The sequence below is a fragment of the Tympanuchus pallidicinctus genome, unplaced genomic scaffold, assembly GCF_026119805.1.
Source record: "Tympanuchus pallidicinctus isolate F22 unplaced genomic scaffold, pur_lepc_1.0 scaffold1, whole genome shotgun sequence".
Lineage (NCBI taxonomy): Eukaryota > Metazoa > Chordata > Aves > Galliformes > Phasianidae > Tympanuchus > Tympanuchus pallidicinctus.
The window spans coordinates 92,243,243-92,266,414 of NW_026294618.1; the positions used below are offsets into that span (position 1 = coordinate 92,243,243).

The 23,172-nt window shown below is 37.4% G+C and overlaps 1 protein-coding gene across 2 annotated transcripts; it reads left to right on the forward strand.

Moving 5' to 3' along the window:
- Nucleotides 1-267: 267 nt before the first annotated feature.
- DNAH14 (dynein axonemal heavy chain 14) lies at nt 268-16,488 on the forward strand. 2 transcript variants are annotated; one of them, XM_052678809.1, is made up of 9 exons: nt 268-323; nt 7,550-7,717; nt 8,618-8,730; nt 9,695-9,825; nt 10,793-10,921; nt 11,763-11,896; nt 12,597-12,761; nt 14,462-14,574; nt 15,829-16,488. In XM_052678809.1, the coding sequence occupies exons 2-9, from the start codon at nt 7,571-7,573 to the stop codon at nt 15,899-15,901; spliced, it is 1,005 nt and encodes a 334-aa protein (XP_052534769.1). In that variant the 5' UTR covers nt 268-323; nt 7,550-7,570; the 3' UTR covers nt 15,902-16,488. The 2 variants fall into 2 exon arrangements, with proteins under 2 accessions (XP_052534769.1, XP_052534763.1); XM_052678803.1 differs by having other exon boundaries at nt 269-323; nt 9,695-9,852.
- The last annotated feature ends 6,684 nt before the right edge of the window (nt 16,489-23,172 follow it).

Consider the following 23,172-nt stretch of genomic DNA (forward strand, 5'->3'; position numbering starts at 1 on the left):
TGACAGCTCGTTTTAGACCTCACGAGGAAGCAATAAAATTAACGACAAGAGATATGGCATCCGTGGAGCTCTGTACTTAGGGATGTTTAGATGTAGAGAGGAACGGGTGAATGATGAGTGGTGGAGGTGTGTATGGGAACTGCTGAGCCACGGCCTGAACCTCTGACTGATCACCTGAGGCGAGCAATGAGTCAGCCAGAGGAGAACAGGTGAAGGCAATTCTCCTGTGCTCCTAGTCCTATTTAAGAGCTGGCTACCAGTGGGGAAGGATCTCTCCTGGAGATTGCCTCTGCTGATGTTTTGAGAGTGAGCCTAGGATAGGGGTAAGCCTTCTATTTATTCTCTTTTGTTATCATAGTCTGCTTTGCCTAACTCTCTTGTTTATTTCGTGATTATAGCATCCTAATATTCTTTGATTATACAAGGTGTAATGGTGTTCAGTTATTATTGTATGCTTACATTAAAAATGCCTTCAGCTGGTCAGAGCAAAAACTCTCTGTATCTATGTTATGGTCACCTACTTATACGCTTTATTCATCTGCCATCATAGAATGGCCCAGGTTGAAAAGGACCTCAAAGAGTTGTAGGGTCGCTTGAGTTGGAAGGAGTCTCTAAAGGCCATCTATTCCAACACCCCTGCACTGAACGAGAACGCCTACAGCAGACTCACAGGGTGCCTAGAGCCCCTCCAGCCTGACCTTGGATGTTCCCAAGGACTGGGCATCCACCACCTCTTTAAGCAATCTGTTTCAGTGACTTATTAGAAAAAACTGCTTCCTTTTATTCAGTCTAAAAAGTTCTTTACTATAAAAGTGATGAGGTGCTGGAACAAGCTGCCCAGACAGGTTGTGGATGCCCCATCCCTAGAGGTGTTCAAGGTCAGATTGGATGGGGCTCTGAGCATCCTGGTCTAGAATTAAATGGGAAGGTTGGTGGCCCTGCTTGTGGCAGGGGGGTTGGAGATTTGTGGTCCTTGAGGTCCCTTCCAACCCTGGCTATTCTGTGATTCTGTAAAAAATGATTCTGTAAAAATATGACTTATAACTTCTGATTCCCTATCTGGAGTGGGAATCTGCTCTAAAGAGAGCAGGTAGCTTACTTTGTCAAGGCAAGGAGCGTTATTAGAGAAAATAACTTGTGAAGTCTTGATGCAGTTCTGATTACTGTACTAGCTCCAACTCTGATCTAATAACATTTTATAATACATATCACTTACATCTGAAACAGCAATCATTTTTAAGTTGGAAGGATAACATGAAGGAAGAAATACGTATACAACTTCCTATGATTACACATGAGAAAGCTTGAACTGAGGTGGTTTTCTTCAGGGACAGAACTTCTGTGGGAGGAATATTAGTATTGTCCTGTATGGAGAAGCAAACAAGCATCATCTCCAGTGGTGCTTCTTACTGGACAGAATGGACACTGTGTACTTGTGATCTGGGTTGTTCATTCCATCAAGTGATGATATCTGACGTTCCTTATATTAAGCAGTGAGTAATGGAGGGCCTAAACAAAGTTAACGGCTGTCCAGCAAGCAATCACTGTCAGCTGTCCCCTAACCATGCCCAACAGCTTTCTCTAGGAGACTACGAGAATGATGTCATTGACTCGTTGCATGATTAATTGCTTGTTGTGATGGTTATGTTATTTTTCATGTAGATCTGTGTGGTGAAACAGGATGTAATTTATTTATTTATTTATTTGCCTCTGATTTGAATTCATCTGTAATTGCCCCAGATTAAGTTCTGTGTTCCCATGGAGTTTAATCCACCTCCAGTCTCTACTAAAATTGCTTGAGACGGTCGGTCACTGTTGCAACGCGCGCTGAATGCTAATGCATATCTTGTGCTTCTTATCCCAGACTGAATGACAGCTTCCAGGAGGGAGAAGGGTATGAAAAGATTTCAAGTGTTCCATGAACCCAGCTATTTTCTTACACTTACAAATGAAATCAAAGGAAACGTTTGACAAAACTTAAGAATTTGAGTTTTTTAAGTTATTATAATTTTAACTATATTAATGATAACAATAATTAGGAAATGCTACATAGGAATTGTAGTTTTAGCTTATGATCTATATTAACTGCATGTTGAAACGCAGCTGTGCAGTTCCTGTGAGTATGAGAGAGTGAGTTACTGTTGTATAAAAAGGGGCTAATTAGATGCTTTGCCTTGTGTAGTACTGTAATATCTGAGCTGTTGCATTGCCTCCTACGCTACTAACCCTAACCAGGTCAGGACCAAATAACTGCAAGTACACACCAATATGATGAACAGCAGAGACAAGCACGATTTCCCAAGTTACCCAGCAGGGCCTGGCAGGCCTGCCGGCCACAGCTCTGTAGCAGCATAGACGCCATCTTGGTGCTGGGTAACTTGGGAGATCGTGCTTTGTCTTTGTCCAGTGAGTGTCTGAATTGGAAGGAGACATGATGATTAAGGTATAAATAAATGCAAGTTCTGTGCTCTGCAATTAGGAGGAAAGAATCAAGATGTCAAGGGAAGCAGAAAGATAGTCAAGAAAAGTTAATTGATGGGGCAAAGGTAAATGACCACTTAATGAGAGAACAGGTGAGTAGGAAGGGGGATTTACAACAACAACAAAAAAATGTTCTGTCTTCTTATGTATATTTCTGAGTTGCAAGAGAGCTCACTTCTGAGTATGGAGTCTGGGGAACCCAGAGTGCCATGATGGTGACTGTGGCCATGAAGCTGAGCTCCTGACTTCAGTGTGCAGTCAGAGCTGTCCTGTGGCACAGAATAATGGTAATTATAAGCATTGCAGGAGCCTGCTGCTGTCAGAACTGAAGTCTGATCATTTGGTATTTGTTATTCAATGTTTACCTACTTAGAAATTCCACACTGCATGACATTAAAGTAAGGTGTAAAGTTGTTTCTCATTTGGTTTCCTTTCACTGTTTAGCCAAAGTTTCTGAGCTCAGGCTGCATGGTTATGTGCTGTTCTCTGGAAAGTTGCTGGTAGTTGTATTTGTTGTTTGTACTGTAGCAGCCTGTTCCTTTCAGGCTCATTCATGCAGTGAGCAAACAGCTGAGTGTTCCACACCAACTTACATTTCGGCTCGTTTTTGTTAAGCTTAACAAGTCTGATGAGCTGTCTAGGGGAGTAACTGCTGCTGCATAGCATCTGAATACCTGAAAGAACACAAGTGTTACAGCCCAGAATTCCCAGCCTATTGGGATCATATTTCTGATTTCAGATGTAACAGCTCAAAGGTGATAGAGAAAGTGCATATGCAAGGTCTTCCTCTACCAGGGAGAAACTTGTGTGTGGAAAAGCTTTGGGCAAAAAAAAAGAATTCAGAGAAGAGAGGGAGGCATGGTTCTGCCCTGGGCTTTCTATTACCATTATTATTTTGGCATTGACTTCAACAGAGCTGAATTTTACTTAGAGAATGGAAGGGACTGAGCAACAAGAGTAATGGCCTCTATGCCAATTCCCATGGGCTTTACCCATTTTGCTGACATCTTCACAGTAAGAAAGAAACCATAAATCAAATTCATACTGAAATAATGATATGTGACTAAAACATTAATAATGGAATAATAGATGTATTTAATTCATATGGAAAAGAGTACAGAATAATACTCCTGATGTTTCATAAGGACAATGATGAATTTTTTATCAGGGAACAGTCTGGTTTGCAGACTTTTCAGTTCTCATGCAGAGAAGTTATGGACTTCTTCAAAACTTTCCATGTCAATGCAACACGCTCTTATGCTTTTAACATCATTCTGTTTAAGGGCACCATCCCATTTCTTAATTTTATTTTTTGTTCTTTTGAAATAGATGCATTTCCTCCAAGAGAGATCTGACTATTGTAGATGGTCCCAGTATTAATACTGGTTTGGTATCATGGCGATGTACTGATGCTGGTATTTACCAAGTGAGAATTCCGGAATAAAAAGCTTAGATTCCCCTTTGGGATGAAGAGGTTGTTCAAACCTTGTACCGGTCTTTAGGGGTTCTCAGAATTCCTCTTGGAAGGTCATGCTGGAGTTCAAGAAGCCCTCAGATTGTTCACCACATGGTTCCCTGTGAAGAAATAGCCACAGCTGACAGGGACATGAATACAATGCCAGTGCTTTGTTCTAAACCAAGCGTAGGGCTGAGTGTGTCAGCTGGTCCCAAAGTGCATGGTATGCTTTCATTTTTTACCTTATAAAATGAGTTTGGGATGTTCTGCTGATTTATTTAAGGTGCTTTATTTATTTCATGTGTCTGCCACATCTGTGTTCTTCAGTGATGATTTCACTTTTCCCTCTTATTCCTCTCTCTTCCTCCATCAATTTACAGTTCAGCTTGTAACCTATTATCCTGTGTTTATTCTCATAATATACTCACTGCATTTTTATCTTAAATAATAAGAATTTGGACTTTTTAGTACATGGAGCAAAGTCCTCTCAGCCTGCAGGGAAACTTTTCAGGAGAGTCCTGAGAATCCAGTTTGCTGCAACTACTGGAAAACCCTCTGTCTTTATCCATCCTGAGACTGCTTACACGTCTGAAAGTATTAAAGACTCTTTTTTCACAAAGGGTATTGTTTTTTTGCCAGTGCATTGCATTTGATATTAAAAAATCAAGTAAAAAAAATTCTGTATCCATGTTCCTATAGCAGTTTCTATATATGCTTCTTTTTATATACTCCTATATATATAACTGCTATAGGAGTGTGTGTGTATGTAGGTATATGTATATGCATATGTATGTATGGGACTGTAAATAGCTATGGACTCATAAAAAACATCATTTATTCATGTTGTTCCTGGGATTTTCAGTGCAGTGGGAACTATGTCTGCAACAAAGACTCCTGAGGTTTCACATTGGGAAGAATTTCTTCTCAGAAAGACCATTGAGGCACTGGCACAGTCTGCTCGTGGGGGTGGTGGAGGCACCGACCCTGGAGGTATTCAAGAACTGTAGATGTGGCACTGAGGGACATGGTCAGTAGGCAGTATTGGTGGGGATGGGCTGGCAGTTGATCCTTTGCAACCTTAGTGATTCTGTGAGTCTGATAATCATGACAGAATTCCATATAATTAAAAAAAAATCTGTAGGATTCAGGTGGATCAAGGCTGCTTTGCTGATTAATGTGCTCTTGTTATTTTCAATTATACCCAGGGAATGGTTTATTTAAAGATGTGAGATTTATGTTTAAATAGGTTTATAATCAGAGAAGAAAAACATGCCTCCTCTTAGAACTTCCTTAACCTTTCCAACATTTCCCATTTGCCCTTAGATTTGTTTTCTAATGTTTTCTGGTGAAAATTGTTTTAAAGCATTTCTTAACATCTCTTAACAAAGCAGAGTGCTTGCTTTAGCAAACTGTAACTTTGTCAGCAGGTGTTAATTTTAATTTCATTCACTTTATTTGGTTTGGAGCATGTTACCCTTCAATCATTGTTGCAGTAATACTATTTATCTCGGCACAAAGAGGACAAAAAAGTCTCATGTGAAGAGACATTGCCATTTGTAAACCTACAAAAAAATGTGTAAATACAATTGTGTGTTACAAAAAAAATTAAAACATTTGCATTTGATGTAAAAGCCACATAGAATGCTTCTGGTTTCAATAATTAACCAGATTTGTGGAATTATTTCTGCCAGCTAAAGTAATGGCAACTGCTACTTAAATTAATTGCATCCAGATTAGCAGTAGCATTTAGAAAACGGAATTTTATTCTTTGATTAAAAGTGACCATTTTTCAACTGAAACTGTCCTAGAATAATGAGAGCATTGAAAGTCTCCATTCTCAGGAGTCATTCCTTTCTGAATCTTTCATAAAGCCTAGCATTTATAAACAGACAGAAAAATCTACAGGTATTGATTAGGTCACATATTTTTACATCTGGCAAATTTATTTCAGCATTCCAATTTTTCTTGTTCTTATAACAACAGGTAGCTTCAGTAGGAGCTCTGCATGTCAATCTCCTGTGCATAAGTGCATGGATTTTATTTTTTGAGATTCCATTTCTTTGTTGTGACATTTATTGCTCTCTCACCAAGTCAGAGTTTAACGTATTAACATGATTAACAAGATCTTATTTTGTTTGGGTATAATGGTTTCAGATTGGCAAATAAAGGGTTAGTTATGATTTAAGGAAAGCCTTGTATAGTCAAATCATGTATGCTTGAGCTTGTTCTGAGAAAACTACTTGTCCTCTGTAGATCTCCAGCTGTGTCTGGCAGTCCAGATAAAATCTATTTCCATTTCTTGAAATATACTTTGTTATTTTAATTCTGTTATGCTGTTACTATTAATGAAACACAAGTGAAAGAATAAGATCCGTGTGCATTAGGAGCTCAAGAAAACTTAAATGTGGACTGAGCTCAAGATATGGAAGTACTAAGCAGTTTTATCTTTTAAAAAATCCAGCTTGGTGGGGGTGTGCTGACACCTGATTACTTCATCCAAGTATTTACATTACTCATGTCATCTTAAAACTATTGAAAGAAGTTAACTAAGTTGTTTACTATTGGAAAATCCAAGAGATGGTGGAAACTTCTCAAATGCGTGAGGAAAATAATGGAAAATCTGTTTTGTCAAAATATTTTTTTTTCATTGAATATGTTACAGACTTAAAATAAACTTTTGTAGCTTTTTATAGGCTACTAAAGAATAAGCATCCAGAAGCAGAGGTGCAATCACAGCAGGAGGACTGTGACATGCCTGCTGACTCCCTCTTTCTGGCAAGAGTAATTAAACAACAAGAGCCGCTAACTATGGCTGGAAAGTTCAAGGAATTCATTGAAAAGCTTATTACAAAAGAACCCCAACTGGTCATGTGCTCTCTCGTATCTATGTAAATACATACGTTTACATCTATGTAAACACATAGGTTTACAACTGGTAGCTTAACTCACTGACAGCTCAGATGTTGATACTGGCCAGGCAGGACCCACAGGTACAGCCGTTGGCCACCTGGGCCCCAACGGCTCTCCAATAACTGGAGAAGGAACAGCAGAGGGGTGAGGGCTGCCATCACCCCTCGCAGCTCTGCAGACCCTGCCCATCCCACCCAGTGCCATTGGTCGGACATCACAGCCAAGGAGATGGTGAGCAGTGCTAGGATTCCCAATGACCGTGTGCTTTCTTTGAGCTTCTGTTGGTACACCTGACCCAGTATGGGTAGCCTGTTTCACCTCAGTCTTTACTGTTCTAAAATGTGCTCATGATCCACTGGCCATGCATTAGTCCATTAAGATACAATAACGGTTTTACGTGTATGAATATTAAAGGTGGGGTTGGATGTACAGCCTCATCTTTATTCTGCTTCCCAATGCACTATTTTATTAGCACTTATGCTTATATTTTGATGTGCATGGGCTCTAAGGTATCTATCTATAACATGGGTTGAGACTAACAAATCCTGTGTTTCCCTATGTTAACATCCACAACAGTTCCCACACTACTTGATTTCTGTTGGTGCCTGCAGGTCTTCTCAAGTGTGAAGTTCACTTCAAGGGCACAGTGCAGAAACGGTCATTATTGCAGATTTTGTGTAATTGATGTTTTCTTATCGTTAGGAGAAAGGATACCAACCGCAGATGGATGGGCAAAACAGAATGCTGAAAGAACAATTAGTGTCTCATCTCCGTTTTGAAGCAGAGAGGTCAGAGGTGCTGCTTATGGCAAAAGGCAGATGTATCATGTGTGGGCCGGCTGGCATCAGGAGGAAGGACAAAAGTGAACCGGTGAGAATGGGCAAGTTTGCAACAACATTAATATTGAATTACTGTTCACAGTACCAATTTTGTTTTGTGATAAGGGCATATTGAGGTGTTTTGTAAGATAGAAAAAAGTAAAATCTTTAGAATTTGTTCATGACTTGCTACCCTTTGTCTCTTCAAGGCAGACTTAGCAGATAGCTTCACCTTTCTGAATTACTCCTACCAAATATGCTACTACATAAGTCATCATTAAAATACCTTCTCACGGCAGTAAACTGTAGCTGTCAAATCTGAAGCAGAGGCATTGCATGATGACTCATTTTATCCTAGATTTTTTTTATACAGTCCCAAGTGTTTATTCAAGTCATTCCTTTAACGTAGCAAAGTTCTGTTGCACAAGGGTGAAGTCAATATGCAAACAGAAGTCAGTCCTCCATGTTTTATATATGTTAACCTACTACTCCGTCTGTAATGCCAATAAATTAATCTAATTTCTGTGATTAATGGCAATCTGTTCACTGAGTGTTTGGCACAAGTTTCCTGCAAAACTATGGTTCCTTGTTCTAAATTTAGAATCTGTTTTTTCTTTTTCTGAAGGTTGTAACTATTTCAGGTTAAGTTTGATGGAAAAAGAAGTATTAATGTGTCACTATACTCTGTAAAATGCTAGATATTAATTTTAGTGCTTTGCACATTGTTATTTTTAAGCTATTTATCAAGATTCTTTTTTAAAAGTAACTTTCATGCACATAAAATGTATATTTTAAGTAAGAAATAATCTTTAATGAAAGCTGAGTTAGGGTATCCTTTAACTTTTGAAAACATTTTGCGTAGTTTTTAGGTAAACTTATTCTTTGGTATTTTGGAGAGTATAACACATGACCACTTACTCAGTAGTTATACATTGATGTTGTTTGTTCCCAGCCATCTCCAGTAGAGAAGTACTCCATTCTTCACACAGCAGTTTATAGAGCAAGAACAGAAACTAAGCATGAAGCAGAAATAAATGAAGAAGGTGGTGTGTGTTCTGGTAAAGTGTACGTAAACTCATATTTCTTTCTTTATGATAAGTTTTTATACTCTGCTAATTAAAATATGGAACAGCAACGGATCAACTTATGTGACTGCTTCCCTGTGAATTCTGTGAAGCGTGGATTAACACGCCGGCATAACCATTCTAATTTTGACTGATTGTAATAGAGACCTATCTTGTTTATGTCCATGAACATCCGGAGAAGTGCAGGCAAATCATTATAAAAGAAATAGAGGTTAGTTGCACTGTATTTTTTTTATTCTAGCAAAATGGGGAAGTTACAAGAGCTATTCTTATATACTGTATTACTTTCACCTGTCTATGTAAAAGTATACAAGATGGGTATACTTCAGATTTAATGATAGCATCGATAAATACTGGATTCTGGATGTTTGGGGCTGCAGCTCTGCTGTATACGAGTCAAGCTCATAGAGAGCAAGTTCATTGTTTCTTCCCTTTCTGAATCTCCCAGTGCTGTCCTTCTCAACAGCTACATAGAGCAGAAAGCTCTAGAAGCCTGTAATCCCCTGACCTCTGGCATGGGTTGTCTTTTGGTTTCCTCTTCCTTTTTGTACGGTGGTGAGAAAGGAAAGTAGTTTTTCCATGTTGAAGAGACAAGAATGCCTTCTTACATGCAAACCTTCATTCCCAAATTTTGTGGGTAGGATTAAAGCCACAGTCGGGTTGTTTTTATCCTTGGGGTAATTTTATGCAGTGGATTTTGAACAAATTGATCTCTTGCCTCTAAACTCTGATGGGAGATGTTGAGGTCTGGAGAACATCTTTAATTTTGATGTCACCCTCACTGTGTATTTTATAACAATAAACTTCTTAATTTGTACCAAAGGACAGCTGCACTTTAATCATAAATGCATACTATGATACAAGGAATAGTTTAGTTGATTTTTCTATTTTACCATATGACTGGATCTTAAGGGTTTTTTCCCCTTACATTTGCTTGTTTATAGACTCTCAAAAAAACATAAGGATGAAAGAGAAAATTCTGTTTGTCAGCCCTTGGAAGGGTCTGACCATGAGAAAATGGAGCCAAAGAGGAGCTTAGTGAAAGTGGCATCCACAACTTCAGAGGACAATAGTGGTACATCACCTTCTTCAAATCTATATGGTCAAGTACCTAAAATGACAGAAGCGTGCAGTAGTAATAAACATGACTTTCTTTCCTTATCATTATAAACATGTAAAAACAGTCTTGCAAATGCTGGCATCTTTAAAAAAAAAAAAAAAAAAAATTGAAAATGGAATAGCGAAGGTGGAACACGGACTTTACGTCAGTGTGCCATCTGCCAAGTGCATGAGTATGTGTTACTGTGTTTTTAAACAATTACAGTTATCCATGCTTCTTTTCAGTCTACATTAACGTATTCCAAGTTTCTTTAAATGAGAAAGCCATGTGATGGGTCTTGAGTAGGCTTTTTCCCCTGGATATGGCTGTTTCTCCTTTCTTCCTATGACCACAGTGGGTTTTCTTGAACCATGAAGTGAGGTCAACTCTCTAAAATGCAAAATCATGATTGATGGAAGTTGTATGTACGGGGGAATGAAACTGCACACAAAAACTCTTCAAGCGTCATCACAAATTTCAAACTGACTGCAGCTGGCCAAAGGGATCTCTGGAGGTCGTCTGGCCCTAGCCCTGCTCATTCAGGACCAACAGATGGATTATATAGATTCATTTTAAAATGGATAAAGGTTTTCTAGAAATAAACAGCCCAAACCCTTCTCATCTAGCACATGACAAAAGTGAATGTGATCCTCTCACCTCGTGGAATACAGCAAAAATAAGCATTACACTTCTTATCTAACCATACTGAAGTACCTGATGCCAATTTATGATATTTTGTATATTTTTTTCTGTTTTCAACAAAAATAGTATCTTGTGTGTATGTCTCTGTAAAAATAATATTAAGACCATTGTGTATTTTGAGCAGTAGTAGAAGTTGTAGAAATGTAAATTTGTAGCAAGCATGACTTAAATTAAATAATTATTGTGCATAGTGGTCTGCTTTCAATGCGTAATATTTTCCTTTTTAATGTGTTGTTTGCAGATAAAAGGACTGAAATACAGAAGTCTGTTTTGCAGCCAAGTTGCCTTAAAAAGGTTTGTAAGCAGCCAGATGTTGAATGTTCTCTGAAGAAACCTATAAGAGCAAAAGTTTATTCGTATGATGAAACAGGTATGCAGGTTGTAGCCCCATGGGGATGACTGTGCTCATAGTTGTGTGTCCATTTCTGTCAGATTTCCATTGATATAATAAAGAATATATGCAACTGCTACTCCCTTTCCTCATCCTTCTGCCCTTAGAGTAAAAGTATGTGTGCAGAGGAAAGTCTGACAACTTCATCTTCCATATTCACCACATTTTTTGTACTGTGAGTTGTTTCTGTACAGTACTTTAATACTTCAAGTTATTTATAATTGGTATTTAGCTACATTTAAAAAAATATTTAAATAAAAGATTCTTGAAGAGTGGTAGGTGTGCTTTCCTCCTTATCTTCCAAGATCTTCATGGAGAAAAATAGATTTTTGACATTACTTCTCTGTTAATAATCTCTGTGGCTGATTCTGAAAACTGGGAGGGAGGGACTGATACCACAATTGGATTCTTTTTTTCCTTCTTTTTTTTTTTCTTCTTTTTTTTGCTAACTTTTTTCTCTTTAGACTTGAGTAAAACCTTTGGGCAGTAAGTCAGATTTTTATTTTTTTTTTAGTGAGTACTTTGAATTTTGCTGTGTAAAATACACCAAATATTAGTGTAAAATCACTGGAAAATGAAATTACTTTGAAGTCAATTGAACTGCCGTTCTTCAATTACAGAAAAATACATTTGGAATATATAATAATTTGTTATTTTTTTTGAGAGAGAGACTTTCTGAGACGTGTTTTCAGCATCTTTCACCTTATTTTGAATGTCATTACTCTGATGCTCCATACTTATTATATGCATTGAATCAAAAGGCTTTATATTTAAGGGAAAAAGAAATTACTATTTTTCTTCGCTTTTCTTGATGTACCAGAGCCAACTGATGATGACATTATAACGTGCATTTTGAGGCTTCGTGGCAAACTTGGCTGGCAAACCAAGTTACCATCCTGTGAGTGTTTAGCTAGAGAGACTGATGTGGCCAGGCTTCAGAAGTTCGCACTTACGGTAATTTTTGCTTCCCCTTCTCCACATTGTATGGAACTGCATGTTCCAGAAATGACATTGGTTATATATCTAAAAGACACATCTCCTGGAAGTTTTTCCCCTCAGAAAACAATACATTTTGCCTTAGAGCCTTACATCCTCTGGATGCATAGTGGTTATGGGAACTTAGCACTTAGCCAGTGCTTCCCATGGCTCAGATCTCTTAGCATTAAGTAGAATTGTGGCCATGCCTGTCCTGATCAGACACACCAAGCATCAGGCCTATGAGTGAGACTGGGCCTTCTGCTCTTCCTGTGGCCAAACAGGCACCTCCTGTGTTCTCTTATTTGGTGCATTCAAAGACGAACACATATGCTGTATTTATAGATGGAGAAAGATAACATGAAGTAATAAAATTACAGAAAAGTTTCATTAAGTTTGGATTTTAAAATTTGTAGTATGCTAATAGGATCCCATGAGACTGTTTTCTCAACAAGTAATATTTAGCTTCCAGTTGGAAGAACTGAGAAATAATTATTGTGAGTATAAATAATAGAATTCAAAAAGTGATGATAATAGAATAGCCTTCTGGTCAATTCTGTGTTATTTATTATTAGAAGAATCAAGTACTTTTTCTTCTCATGGTATAATCTAGAGACGTACAGCTTGTCATTGTGAAAAAATAAATTATGTATGTACTTATAATTTTATCTTTTGACAGAGACCTTTATTGCCAAGAGATAGTGGTGAATATATATATTGTCTTCAAAAATGCAAAAACAATCTTCGAGTTCCCTACAACCCATACAATTTACAGGCTATCTCTACAAATACAGCTATGCACAGCAAAGAATATTGGACTATTACAGCATCATTCGTGTCTAAGGTAGCGTATTGTACAAAAATAAACCGGAGAGTTCCATAGAAAGAACATTTCGCTTCTCATTTATTACCAAATCCCAGTTATGTTGCCTTCTTCATTGAATAGCTTGCCAGTCCCTCCTAAAGATGAGCCTTCTGCTGGCTTTGGGCTTAACATTGCTCATCCTTTTACTCATTTTTCTTTTATACTTTGTGTTGTGAATAGCCAACTTCTCTGTGATATACTGATTGGTTTTTCTTTAGTTTTGTCAATGTTTCCATAAATAATCAACAAACCATAACCACCAAAACAAAGAAACAAAATACTGAAGTATATTCTCTGCACAGAATGAGCTTTCATGGTTGGTGTAAACCTATATAAGCCTGGCTTCAGTTAGCCTGGCTCTAAGCTGCCCTCTCCGTTGCATTGACATTGATAATTTCTTGGTGACTATATTAGATAATCTCAACCATGGAACTGAAAAGGAAGTTAAATACTTTATATGTATATTCATTTTGTTTGCCATGTTAATTTTCAGTCAGATCAGAGAGCTAATTCATCTCACCGGGAGTGCAGACTACTGATATGCGTAAAAGAAACACTAAAAATAATATCCTTTAAGAGTGTGATCACCACATTGCATGAGGTTTCATCAGTTTTTGTAGAGAGGCAAACTGGATTTCTTTCTCAGTTTTCAATCCCTTGTTCTCCTAAGCATCAGTGAAGTTTAGAACAAGTATGACACCAACCTTGCATGGAAGAAGTGATAATTGCATAATTTGCATAATGTACATAATTGGATTGTTGCTGGCTGCTAAAGTTAAACTTTTAGATGATACGTTATTTGAATGTCAGACAATTACAGGCACAGCTTAGAAACAGATGCGATTACTTGAGTCAAAATGGGGGAGATGTATTTGCTACCAGTGGAGGTACTGAGCTTTTATAAAACTGGATTGGAAGAAGGGCCTAAGTGTTGGCAATTTTTCTGGGAAAACAAGGCTGCAAACTTCTTTCTTTGCCTTTGGAATGCCTGCTATAGTACATAAATTTGAAATATGATGTTGATTTAAATGCAAAGCTATTTGTTCCAAAGTCTTGAAATAAAAGATCTATTGCTTGCTTTGGCTAAACCAGAAAATGATTAATTCTAAACAATTATTTAGCACTTAGTACCCAATTTTCCCTTTGTTATGCTCCTATAATGAAGATATATACTGCATAATGATGATAATGAAAATTCCTATATAAGGGCATCTGTCTATTGCCAGTTTACTGCATTTGTGCCAGCCAGACACTAGTCCATAACTGGAAAAGGAAATAAACTAATTTATGATTTTGAAATTTTATATCCCTTTGTACAGGAGTGAACATTCTCTCTGGAGAATGACAATCTGATTGCTTAGCATGTTATTACTTTAAGATCCTGTTTTTCTACCTGAAAGATATGAGAGAGGTTAACGAAAGTTTTTTGGGGAGTTTGCTGACAAATGGCAGCATGTTCAGCAACCTTCAGATAAATACAGCTGCCCGTGCTGTATTGGAAATATCTCCAAAAGGCTTTTATTCTCTTTTCAACTTATTCAGTATTGTTTATGTTCCCACTGCCAAGGTCATCAGTGTTTCTGTCCTATGTATTTGATAACGAAGATTCAGAAAACACTGAATTGTTTTAACAAGCAGATATGCAACATTTCTTTTTCCTTTTTCTCTTTCCACCCTAGTTTCATGTAAACGAGAAATTAGGAGAAATGGAGGCCACACCAGTACCACAATGGCTGCGTGAAAGGTGTCTGTATTACAGGTTACTCAACTTGAATTTATTTTCCAATTTCAGGTAAGAGAATAAGAAAAGAATAATTGATGTTAACCAGTTACATTAACAATGTTACTTATCTTTGTGTGTTAAAATGCCAGCTTGATATATGTTAAGTCCTGCATTGGCATTTTCAATAATTTAAAGAGTATTCAAAATATGGAATAAACCAAAAATTCTCTTGCTTTTTGTTATTTTTTTGTTTTTTCCTTACTTATTTAACTTTAGAAAAAGTAAGAATATCTCTGGTATTTTCTATATATGCGATAAATTTTAAAAGGCAAGTTAATTCTTTCATTCCCTACCTTTCACATTACATAGAATATATGAGATAGCAGATACCGTTCACTTTTATATAGAATGTATTCGAGCAGAGCATATAGTGTAAAACAGAAGAAAACATTTACTTGTGAAGTTTTCACATTCCTTTGATCTGTTTTGGAAACCGGTGAAAACATGGTAATTGAAGTTTATCTTCCTGCAGAAACTGGTATTAAAAATCCACTTCTTAAGTGTTTGTTTCAATATTATTCCCTTTTAATGACAGTTACTTGTTTCTGATTTATTTTTGGCTTTCATCTAAGCAACATTACTGAAAGCTACTCAGTTTTGGTTCTTTAACCATGTGTCTCGTGTGAAGTTTGTGCATGCAAGTTTTTGCAAGTGCATCAATCATTGCAATGAAAGCATCACGTATCTCGCTCCTTTTTTGAAAATGCATTTTAGTTTTGTCAGAGCACATTTCATGTTCAAAAACCAACCAAATAATCATGACCTTATTTCATTACATATATTATTAACTGGAGAATTAAGGATGGTACAATAGGAATGTCTGGAAGACTGATAAGATTTAAAAGCTGTCCACCCATGGAAGCTAGAACCATACTGAACACGTTCTGCCTCTTCTGCCACTGCTGTATCAGGCACAGTTAGCTTAAATGTTCTGCCTCATTACTGGCAATGACAGAATGATGTTTATGGTGTAGAAAATTACCTCTGCAGTTATGGTATTTTAGTATGGCATATTAGTACTTGGGTTAATAGAAGCTAACGCTTACTTCTACTTAGTGTGCTTTGCTTTTTGCAAGAACAATAGGCTTTAGCTATCAAGGTATTTGAAGAGGTGAGGAGGCAATGTTTAGAAGGCAGAAAATGGCTGCCTATGTTTGCATCTGTCTTCCAACAGTGTTAAGTGCTGTTAATGAGCTGTTGTGGCAGCAGTTGTGACGGTCTGCAAACTTTGCATGCATAAATAACCATTTCCGTTGCTTCTAGAATGAAGAAATTCCTTCTGCACTGGAAAATCAATGCTGGAAGAAGCAAGGCCAACAGGAGCAAATCAGTCTGAATGCAGGTGGTTGTGCATGTGAAAAGAATTAAAGAACCCTCTGAAGCGCACTTTATCAATGTGTATCTTCTTTTCCTTAAATAATTGATGAAGCAAAAAATCCACAACATTATAAACATGCTAGAGTACCTGCTGATAACAGCATCAAAGACGTGCTCTAGTATTTTTTTTAAACTTTCCTTCCGTGAAGGAGCTTGGAATTTTAATCTGGAGAAAAATGAGCTTTAAAGTGATGTTTGTCTACTGCCGTGTAGGATTCCAAACTGTGATTTTCAGCAATAGAAAATAATAGTTACTAGGTTGTTCTTTAGTAAGATGACAGTGGATGCACCAAATCTATGCTGAATATGGAGTGAATGATGGAATTCTGTCCATATATCAAGTGAGTAAACAAAACCCTGTCACACTACACCTTTTCTTTTTATGACTTCCATTACTGATGATGCTTGTATTGTGTTTGCTGATGAGAAAGAATTATTTATTTGTCACATGAGAATTTTTTTCCCCCTTTTCTTGAAAATGTATCCTCTAGTTAGAATTATTCTCATAACTTTTTAATTAGTCCTTGTCTTATGAAGAGACTTTTTCTGGAGCTTATATCGATATGATGAACTTAGTGCTAAGAGCACATGGATTCAATCTTTCACTCATATCCCAAGCAGGGACCTGGAAAGGGCTGATGTCCTTTCTCTTCCACTAGAACCACGAAGTGGGAAAGATATAGACCATCAAGTAGTCAAAATTTAAAGTTATTGAGATGGGAAAGGTAGTGAAATAAATAGGGGATATAAAAGTGCAATGCCCAAGAGCGACTGTTTATGGAATGAATCAATAAAAACAATATATGATGAGTTGTCTTCTGAAAAAAGAAAAAACCATCATGTTTTCTCTTTACTTTGCATTAGGCAAACTCAATTGTTAATTCATGCATTAATACTGATACGTAGCACTTTCCCTAAAAGCAGAATATTCATAGGTGGGAGTTCATCAACATTTAACTGGTGCACTTTAAGTGATTTAACTATGGAATAGTCCAAACTGTTTTAACGGTGTCATTATAAAGCAGTTATCAATTAACTTAAGACACATTTGGCATCATTTTGTTGTGTCTATATCCTCAGGTCTTGAGTTACTCAGTGTGTCCCTGGAGGTGTTCAAGAACCATGTTAATATGGCAGTGAGGGCCATGGATTTGTGGGCAACATTGGTGGGGTTAAGGTTGGTCAGGATGGTCTTGGAGGTCTTTTCCTATCTTTTTTGATTCTATGATTCATGCTATTCGTTTTGTTTATGTATCAATATATATTTAAATACATACATTTGTCTTCATTTTTTTTTTAGTAATTTTTTTCCAGGTTACATTATACCATTTTGGCAGTGCTGATGTCTGGCAGTATTTCCTTAGCCTTGACATAAAATAGTGCAGTATTCTGGAAGAGATGATGAGCTAGAAGGAAAACTGCCTAAAATCATGATCCCCATCAGGAAATACTTCTGGGAATAGACTGTGCATGTGTTGAAAGAAAAAGAGATGTGACTTAAGCGGCAACTGTAGAAGAATAATTTCAGCAAGTCTATATTTAAGCCCCAGAGGTATGTGCACAGTTATATAAAATAAAGCAGTGTCTGTCCTGATAAGTTAACACTATAATAACAGAACATTGAGGGGAAACTTGAAGGTAAAGTAATACTGAATATGTTTTGTTTAAGCAGGCTTTAAAATATTTTTAAATGATTATGCAGTATGACAAGTTGAACTTTCTTATGTAAGAAAATGCAGTTTTATGCTCTTTGCAGTAGGATCTTTTTGATAATGCTGTTTTTCAGAGCTGCAGTAATTTAGAGCATTTAAATAATTGCCTGAAATTGAGCTGCTTGTTCCATCTCATCTTACGTATGACTGAGCATGCTTCAGGAACACTGCAATTGTAAGTGTGTTAAGGTAATCTTTACCCCGTCAAAATCCTAACGTTTCTAAGTGAGCATTTGGTTGCTGTTAAGAGTTGGGCATTTTCGATGTACAGAATAAAATTTGCAGGTTTTGCTCTCTCGATGTTAAATCTGCAGATGGTGAGTCTTCTGTGTCTTACTAGCTCAATGTCCCAAGTGTAATCCTGCAGCAGACAGTTTGTATTATTACTTTAGAATGACTGATAATATTTAAATTGAAAACATCAGAATCCATAATAGAAAAAGAAATCTCTTTGAAAGATTTCAAGACCATTCTAGGTAAGTACGCAAATAAAATGAAATAAGTTGTAGGAACAAATGCTACGAAATACGCTGTATGATCAAAGATAGTTACTTGAACTAATAGGAAGATTGCCTTCTGTATTTTGATGACTTGATTAATATGACGCATTGTCTGCAAATAATGAAATCGAAGACAATGTGCATATTTTGAAGCTCAGCAGATTTATGGTTGGTAAGACATAAACACTGATGGAGATGCAAGAGAATATCTCCTGATTGAATTCCATATTTAAAATTCAGTGGTACTTTGGAATCACAAACTTCTTTTTGATAATGATGCCGATGTTTATGATCAAATGCTTTGCACAAGCCCAGGTAGATGACATCATTACTCTTCCCTTACACATCAATGCTATAACCCTGTCATAGAAGGCCACCAAATTTGCCAGGCATAATTTGCCCTTAATTCATGTTGTCTGTCCCCACTCACCTCTCTATTTTCCATGTGCCTTAGCTTAGCTCCATGATTTTGGCACAGAGATGAGACTGATTGACCTGTGGTTCCCCAGGTCTTCCTGTTCTCCCTTTACAGAAATGGGAATTATATTTTCCCTTTTCCAGTCAGAGGAACTTCACCAAACTGTTACAACTGCTCAAATATGATGGACAGTGCCTTACCACGCTTGACCCACTAGTTCCCTCAGGACCTTCAGATGCATCTCATCAGGTCCCATGGTCTTGAGCATCTTCATGTTCCTCTGATGCCTACCATGAGTAGTTCTTCGTTCCCACAGTCCCTGCCTTTGCCTTCTGTGGCTTGGGTGATGTGACTAGATCACATGCTGCTGGAGATTGAGGCAAAAAAGTCATTGACTACTTCAGCCTTTTCAGTGCCCTGGGTAAGCAGGTCTCCCATTTATTTCTGGAGAGGGCCTGCATTTTTCCTAGTTTCCCTTCTATCCCTTTTATCACTGACATAGAAGCTTTTCTTGTTGTAATTGGCTTACTAGCCAGATTCAGTTCTGTTGGGGCTTTAGCTTTCCTAATTTAATTTCTGGCTTCTCAGAAATGTCTCTCTATTCCTCCCAGGTTACACATCCTTACTTTCCACCCTCTGTAAGCTTCCTTTTCATGTCTGAGTTTGTCCAGGAGCTCTTTGTTCATCCAAAATGCTTTTGCCTAGCTTTTTGGTAATATTTGGAGGGACGGGGGTTGTGTATACAGACAGCAATCCTTGTCCAGCCCTTTTAAATTAGAATTAAGTGGTCTTACTGAGAATATTTCCCTGTACTTAGGGTTTGAGTACTTATGCAAGCTTGAGTCATAGAATCATTGAGGTTGGAAAAGACACTCTGAGGTCTTCTAGTCCAACTGTCCATCTACAACCAACATTGCCCACTAACCCATGTCTCTAAGTACTACATCTGCCTTTTCTTTGAAGCATATGTGATATCTTACTGACCTCAGCTACGCTGAAATCTTTGTAGGCTCAAAATCTTACAGAATGTAAATGCAGAGTAGCCCAATTTGTTCTGAGAAATTTTAAGTACATAAAAGTAGAGGTGAAAAGGTAAGCTTGGAAACTGAAGGTATCTTTTGCTCTACGTATAATTGATTTCTGGATCTTCTTCTCATATGAAAATTAAGAGAAAGTTTCCACAACCACTTTCAGTATTGACAGATAAATGAAAATATGTGCAGACAGATAATTAAAATTTTCTCAATGTAAGTGCATTAAAACTTCTAAAATATATAGTGAGAAAACAATCAGACATTAGCTGTTATTATTCTCACTGAAAACTTCAAATTTACATTAAAATGCTTTAAGAGGATAATATAATAGCCTGCTGCAGTCCAAAAAGAACGAGGCCTTCAATATATTAGTACTGCTTTTCAAATATAATCTTCTGTTTGAAATGGCTGTCACTTCATAAAGGCTTTTTAATGAAATGCAGGTGAAACATAATGTGTTACTTGACATTTTTAGGTGTTTTTGAAGTGTCCTTATGGTATTCACCACATCTGTCTCGTCTTTATGAAGGACAGTGAGGAGAGCGGCTATTGCTGCTGGTAGTTGGCCATGCCAGAGGCAAGGTTAGCAACTTTCACAGTCAGATGTTATGTTGTCCATAACAGCTCAATAACCTGTTGTATTCTTAGCTGTGCTTCCTTGGAAGTATAACCTGGGGTTAGTGAAGAGCTATGAGTAATTTCATATTTCAGCAGCTTTCCAGCAGAATCGCACCTTACGAACAAGCCTGGGTTAGCTTTGCTTTATCCATTCATAGAAGCACAGCTTACTTCTGGCATAATTATTTTCTCTTTGGATTCTGGCCACTGTTATGTGACAATAATAGCAACCAAGTCAAAGGAGCAGGCAGCTGTATTTTGGTAGTCTGGGCACCAGAGCCATTTCTTGAGCTACTGCTACAACCCAAAGCTCTTTTTCAGGCATATTAGAAACCTCCCTTACAGAGAGTATTTATCAGACAAGAAGATATCTTTAAAATTCTAGGTCGATACGCTTCTACCTGTAAATACTAAGAACTTCTCATGCCTCTTCTACCTATGCAGGTTTTGAGAATGGCTGCTTCCTGTCTGACAGTGAAGATAGTATCAAAATCAAACGTAACTAATTCAGTGGTTCAACAGGTCTGTTTTCTCCACCAACAAGCTTTTATAGACAACAGGGGACATGTGCATGGTGCTGAATGTAAAGCCTGGATTTTCTTCTCAAGCAGGAAACCCAGCAGGAGAGTTTCTTTTTCTTTTTGAAAGCTTTGTTTCTGACAACTGTATTTGTAAATTAAAATCCTGAAGCTGTAGGAATGGCAGATTTTCTTTTCATGGAGATAAATGCAGCAATGTCTTCACTTTCTGATGCATCTCTCAGGGCACGACATTCAATTAAAAACAGCATCAGAAAAACATGTTTTTCTGTACATTTTTTAGTTATCAAATAGGTGGTTGTTATAAAATAAATTTTTAGTGACAGGGAATGATCTGTAACTTGTTTGCAATACCCAAAAGAGTGCTGCCATGCAGATTCTGCTGCTTACAAGCTCTTTGTGTCTATCATGTACATATGTGATATGTGTATGCATGTGTTCATAGACATATATGTTGTGTATGCATGTGTATGTGCATATGCACATACACGTCTGCATACAGTGTGACAGTGGAAATTGTAGGAACTGGTAGGTTGGCTGCAGAAATAATGGCTGTGATTACAGCCAAGGTAAATAGCCCACATGCACTGTGCAGTGGGCCTTTGGAAGAATGCCTTTGGAAGGTATTGATAAGCTTAGTTTCAAGTGGAACAAATCCTGACTGACTGTGGCTAATCATGTTCCAGTTGATGCAGAGAAGACTTAAGAACTGTAGCAGACGATGCCAATGGCCAATGATGGAAGTTAGTTTCCAGCAGGGGTCAGAATGGTGTCTGAAGTGCGTGGTCTTCTCACAGCAACCATCTCACTGCCAGTGGGTGTCCAGTCAGTTTTCTGGTAAGAATATAAGCTTTTCTTGTTTTATTTATTATTTTGAAGGGAAAAATCTGATGAGACTCAAAAACAGTGAGACAGCAAATGACAAGTTCTGGTAAATTTCTGATAATGCAATGTTCAGGTTGTTTGTGCTTTTTCTACGATATGCACGTGTACTATTTTACTCTGACCAACCCGTGTAAGTGGCACTCGTTTAATTTAATCCTCTCTTTTGCTACCCCAGCCTTACAGTCTGTGTTAACATTGCTGGGATGGACACAACTATCACCAAAGTCACAACCGTGAAAGGCAAATGGAATCATCCCTGAAGAGATATTGGGCAGTGCAGTGACTGCAAGATATCACACTGTGTTGCATACCCTGCCCAACTTTTCCTTTACTGTGTTGCAGTGCAGTCATTTGACTTCTGTTACCTACACGAAAAGCAATCTACTATCCCCTAAGGGCCAGTTAAATGTTGTAGCAAAGGGGTGCCATGATTAAAGCTAGATATCTGCCAATTTCTTCTTCCAATTACTCTTTGAAAATGAGGTGTAAATATTAATGCAGGGACTTTAAATAACCAGTGTTTAAATGCTTACTTGTGTTTGTTCATGGTCCTTTTGGAATTTCTGAGGCGAAGCATTTACTTCAAAGGGAATTAAAATTAGATTTGATTAATATATATGTGTAGAGAGATGGATTGTAAATGTTTTTGAAGTCATTGTGAAAAATACATGGTCTTTTTTTATTTAAAGAACAAAAATAGTGGAAGATGGCAATGTTACATAAAGACTCGTCCAGAATAATTACATAGAAAGATGTAGAACATCTTGAAAGTTTGTTTCAAAGAAGCTTGGAGGAGGACTCAATTTTTTGTATAAATGCAAAAGAATCAGTTCCACTTGTATTTTTGCACAAGTTTACAACTTCATGGGAGTGCACCATCACACATGTATTTCAATGTTAGCAGCAGTGCTGCGGGTTTATTTACTCTCTTCCTCTTAATAGTGATTCAGCTGGAGGTGTTTTGAAAGGAGAGGATGATTATGAGAAAGATTCTCTGATTGGCACTAACAGGCTGCGTGAGAGTGGTAAAAACAACATGAGCAACATCTAGTTTCAATAGCCTTGTGTATGACTGATTTGAAGGAGAACCACCCCTTCGTGATTCTAAATATAATGAATGACATGTCATTCATTATTATTATTGGGTTTCTGCTATGTCATTTCATTTTTTCAAGACCCAAACCCTTAATTAATATGCATGACTGGTTTTTAAAAGCCTTCTATTTGAGTGTGATCCTATACAGTTCAGAAGAAAATCCAATGAGTAATTCTCTATTTTCTAATCTTGGAAAAAGTGCCAGACCATCTTCCTCAAGCCATGTCTGTCATTGTGAGGATTACACACAGTCTTGTTCAAATTAATAGGAAGTTTAAGAAAAGGTAGAGCATTAGGATAAATCAGTCTTCGTTTTTGCTTGGGATTATATTTTTAGTGCCTTAATGGACAACCTTTGTAAGACAGGCTATTCAATTTAACACAGTCATTCTCAGCAATACTGCTCTGGATCAGTTTGCTGAGGCAAT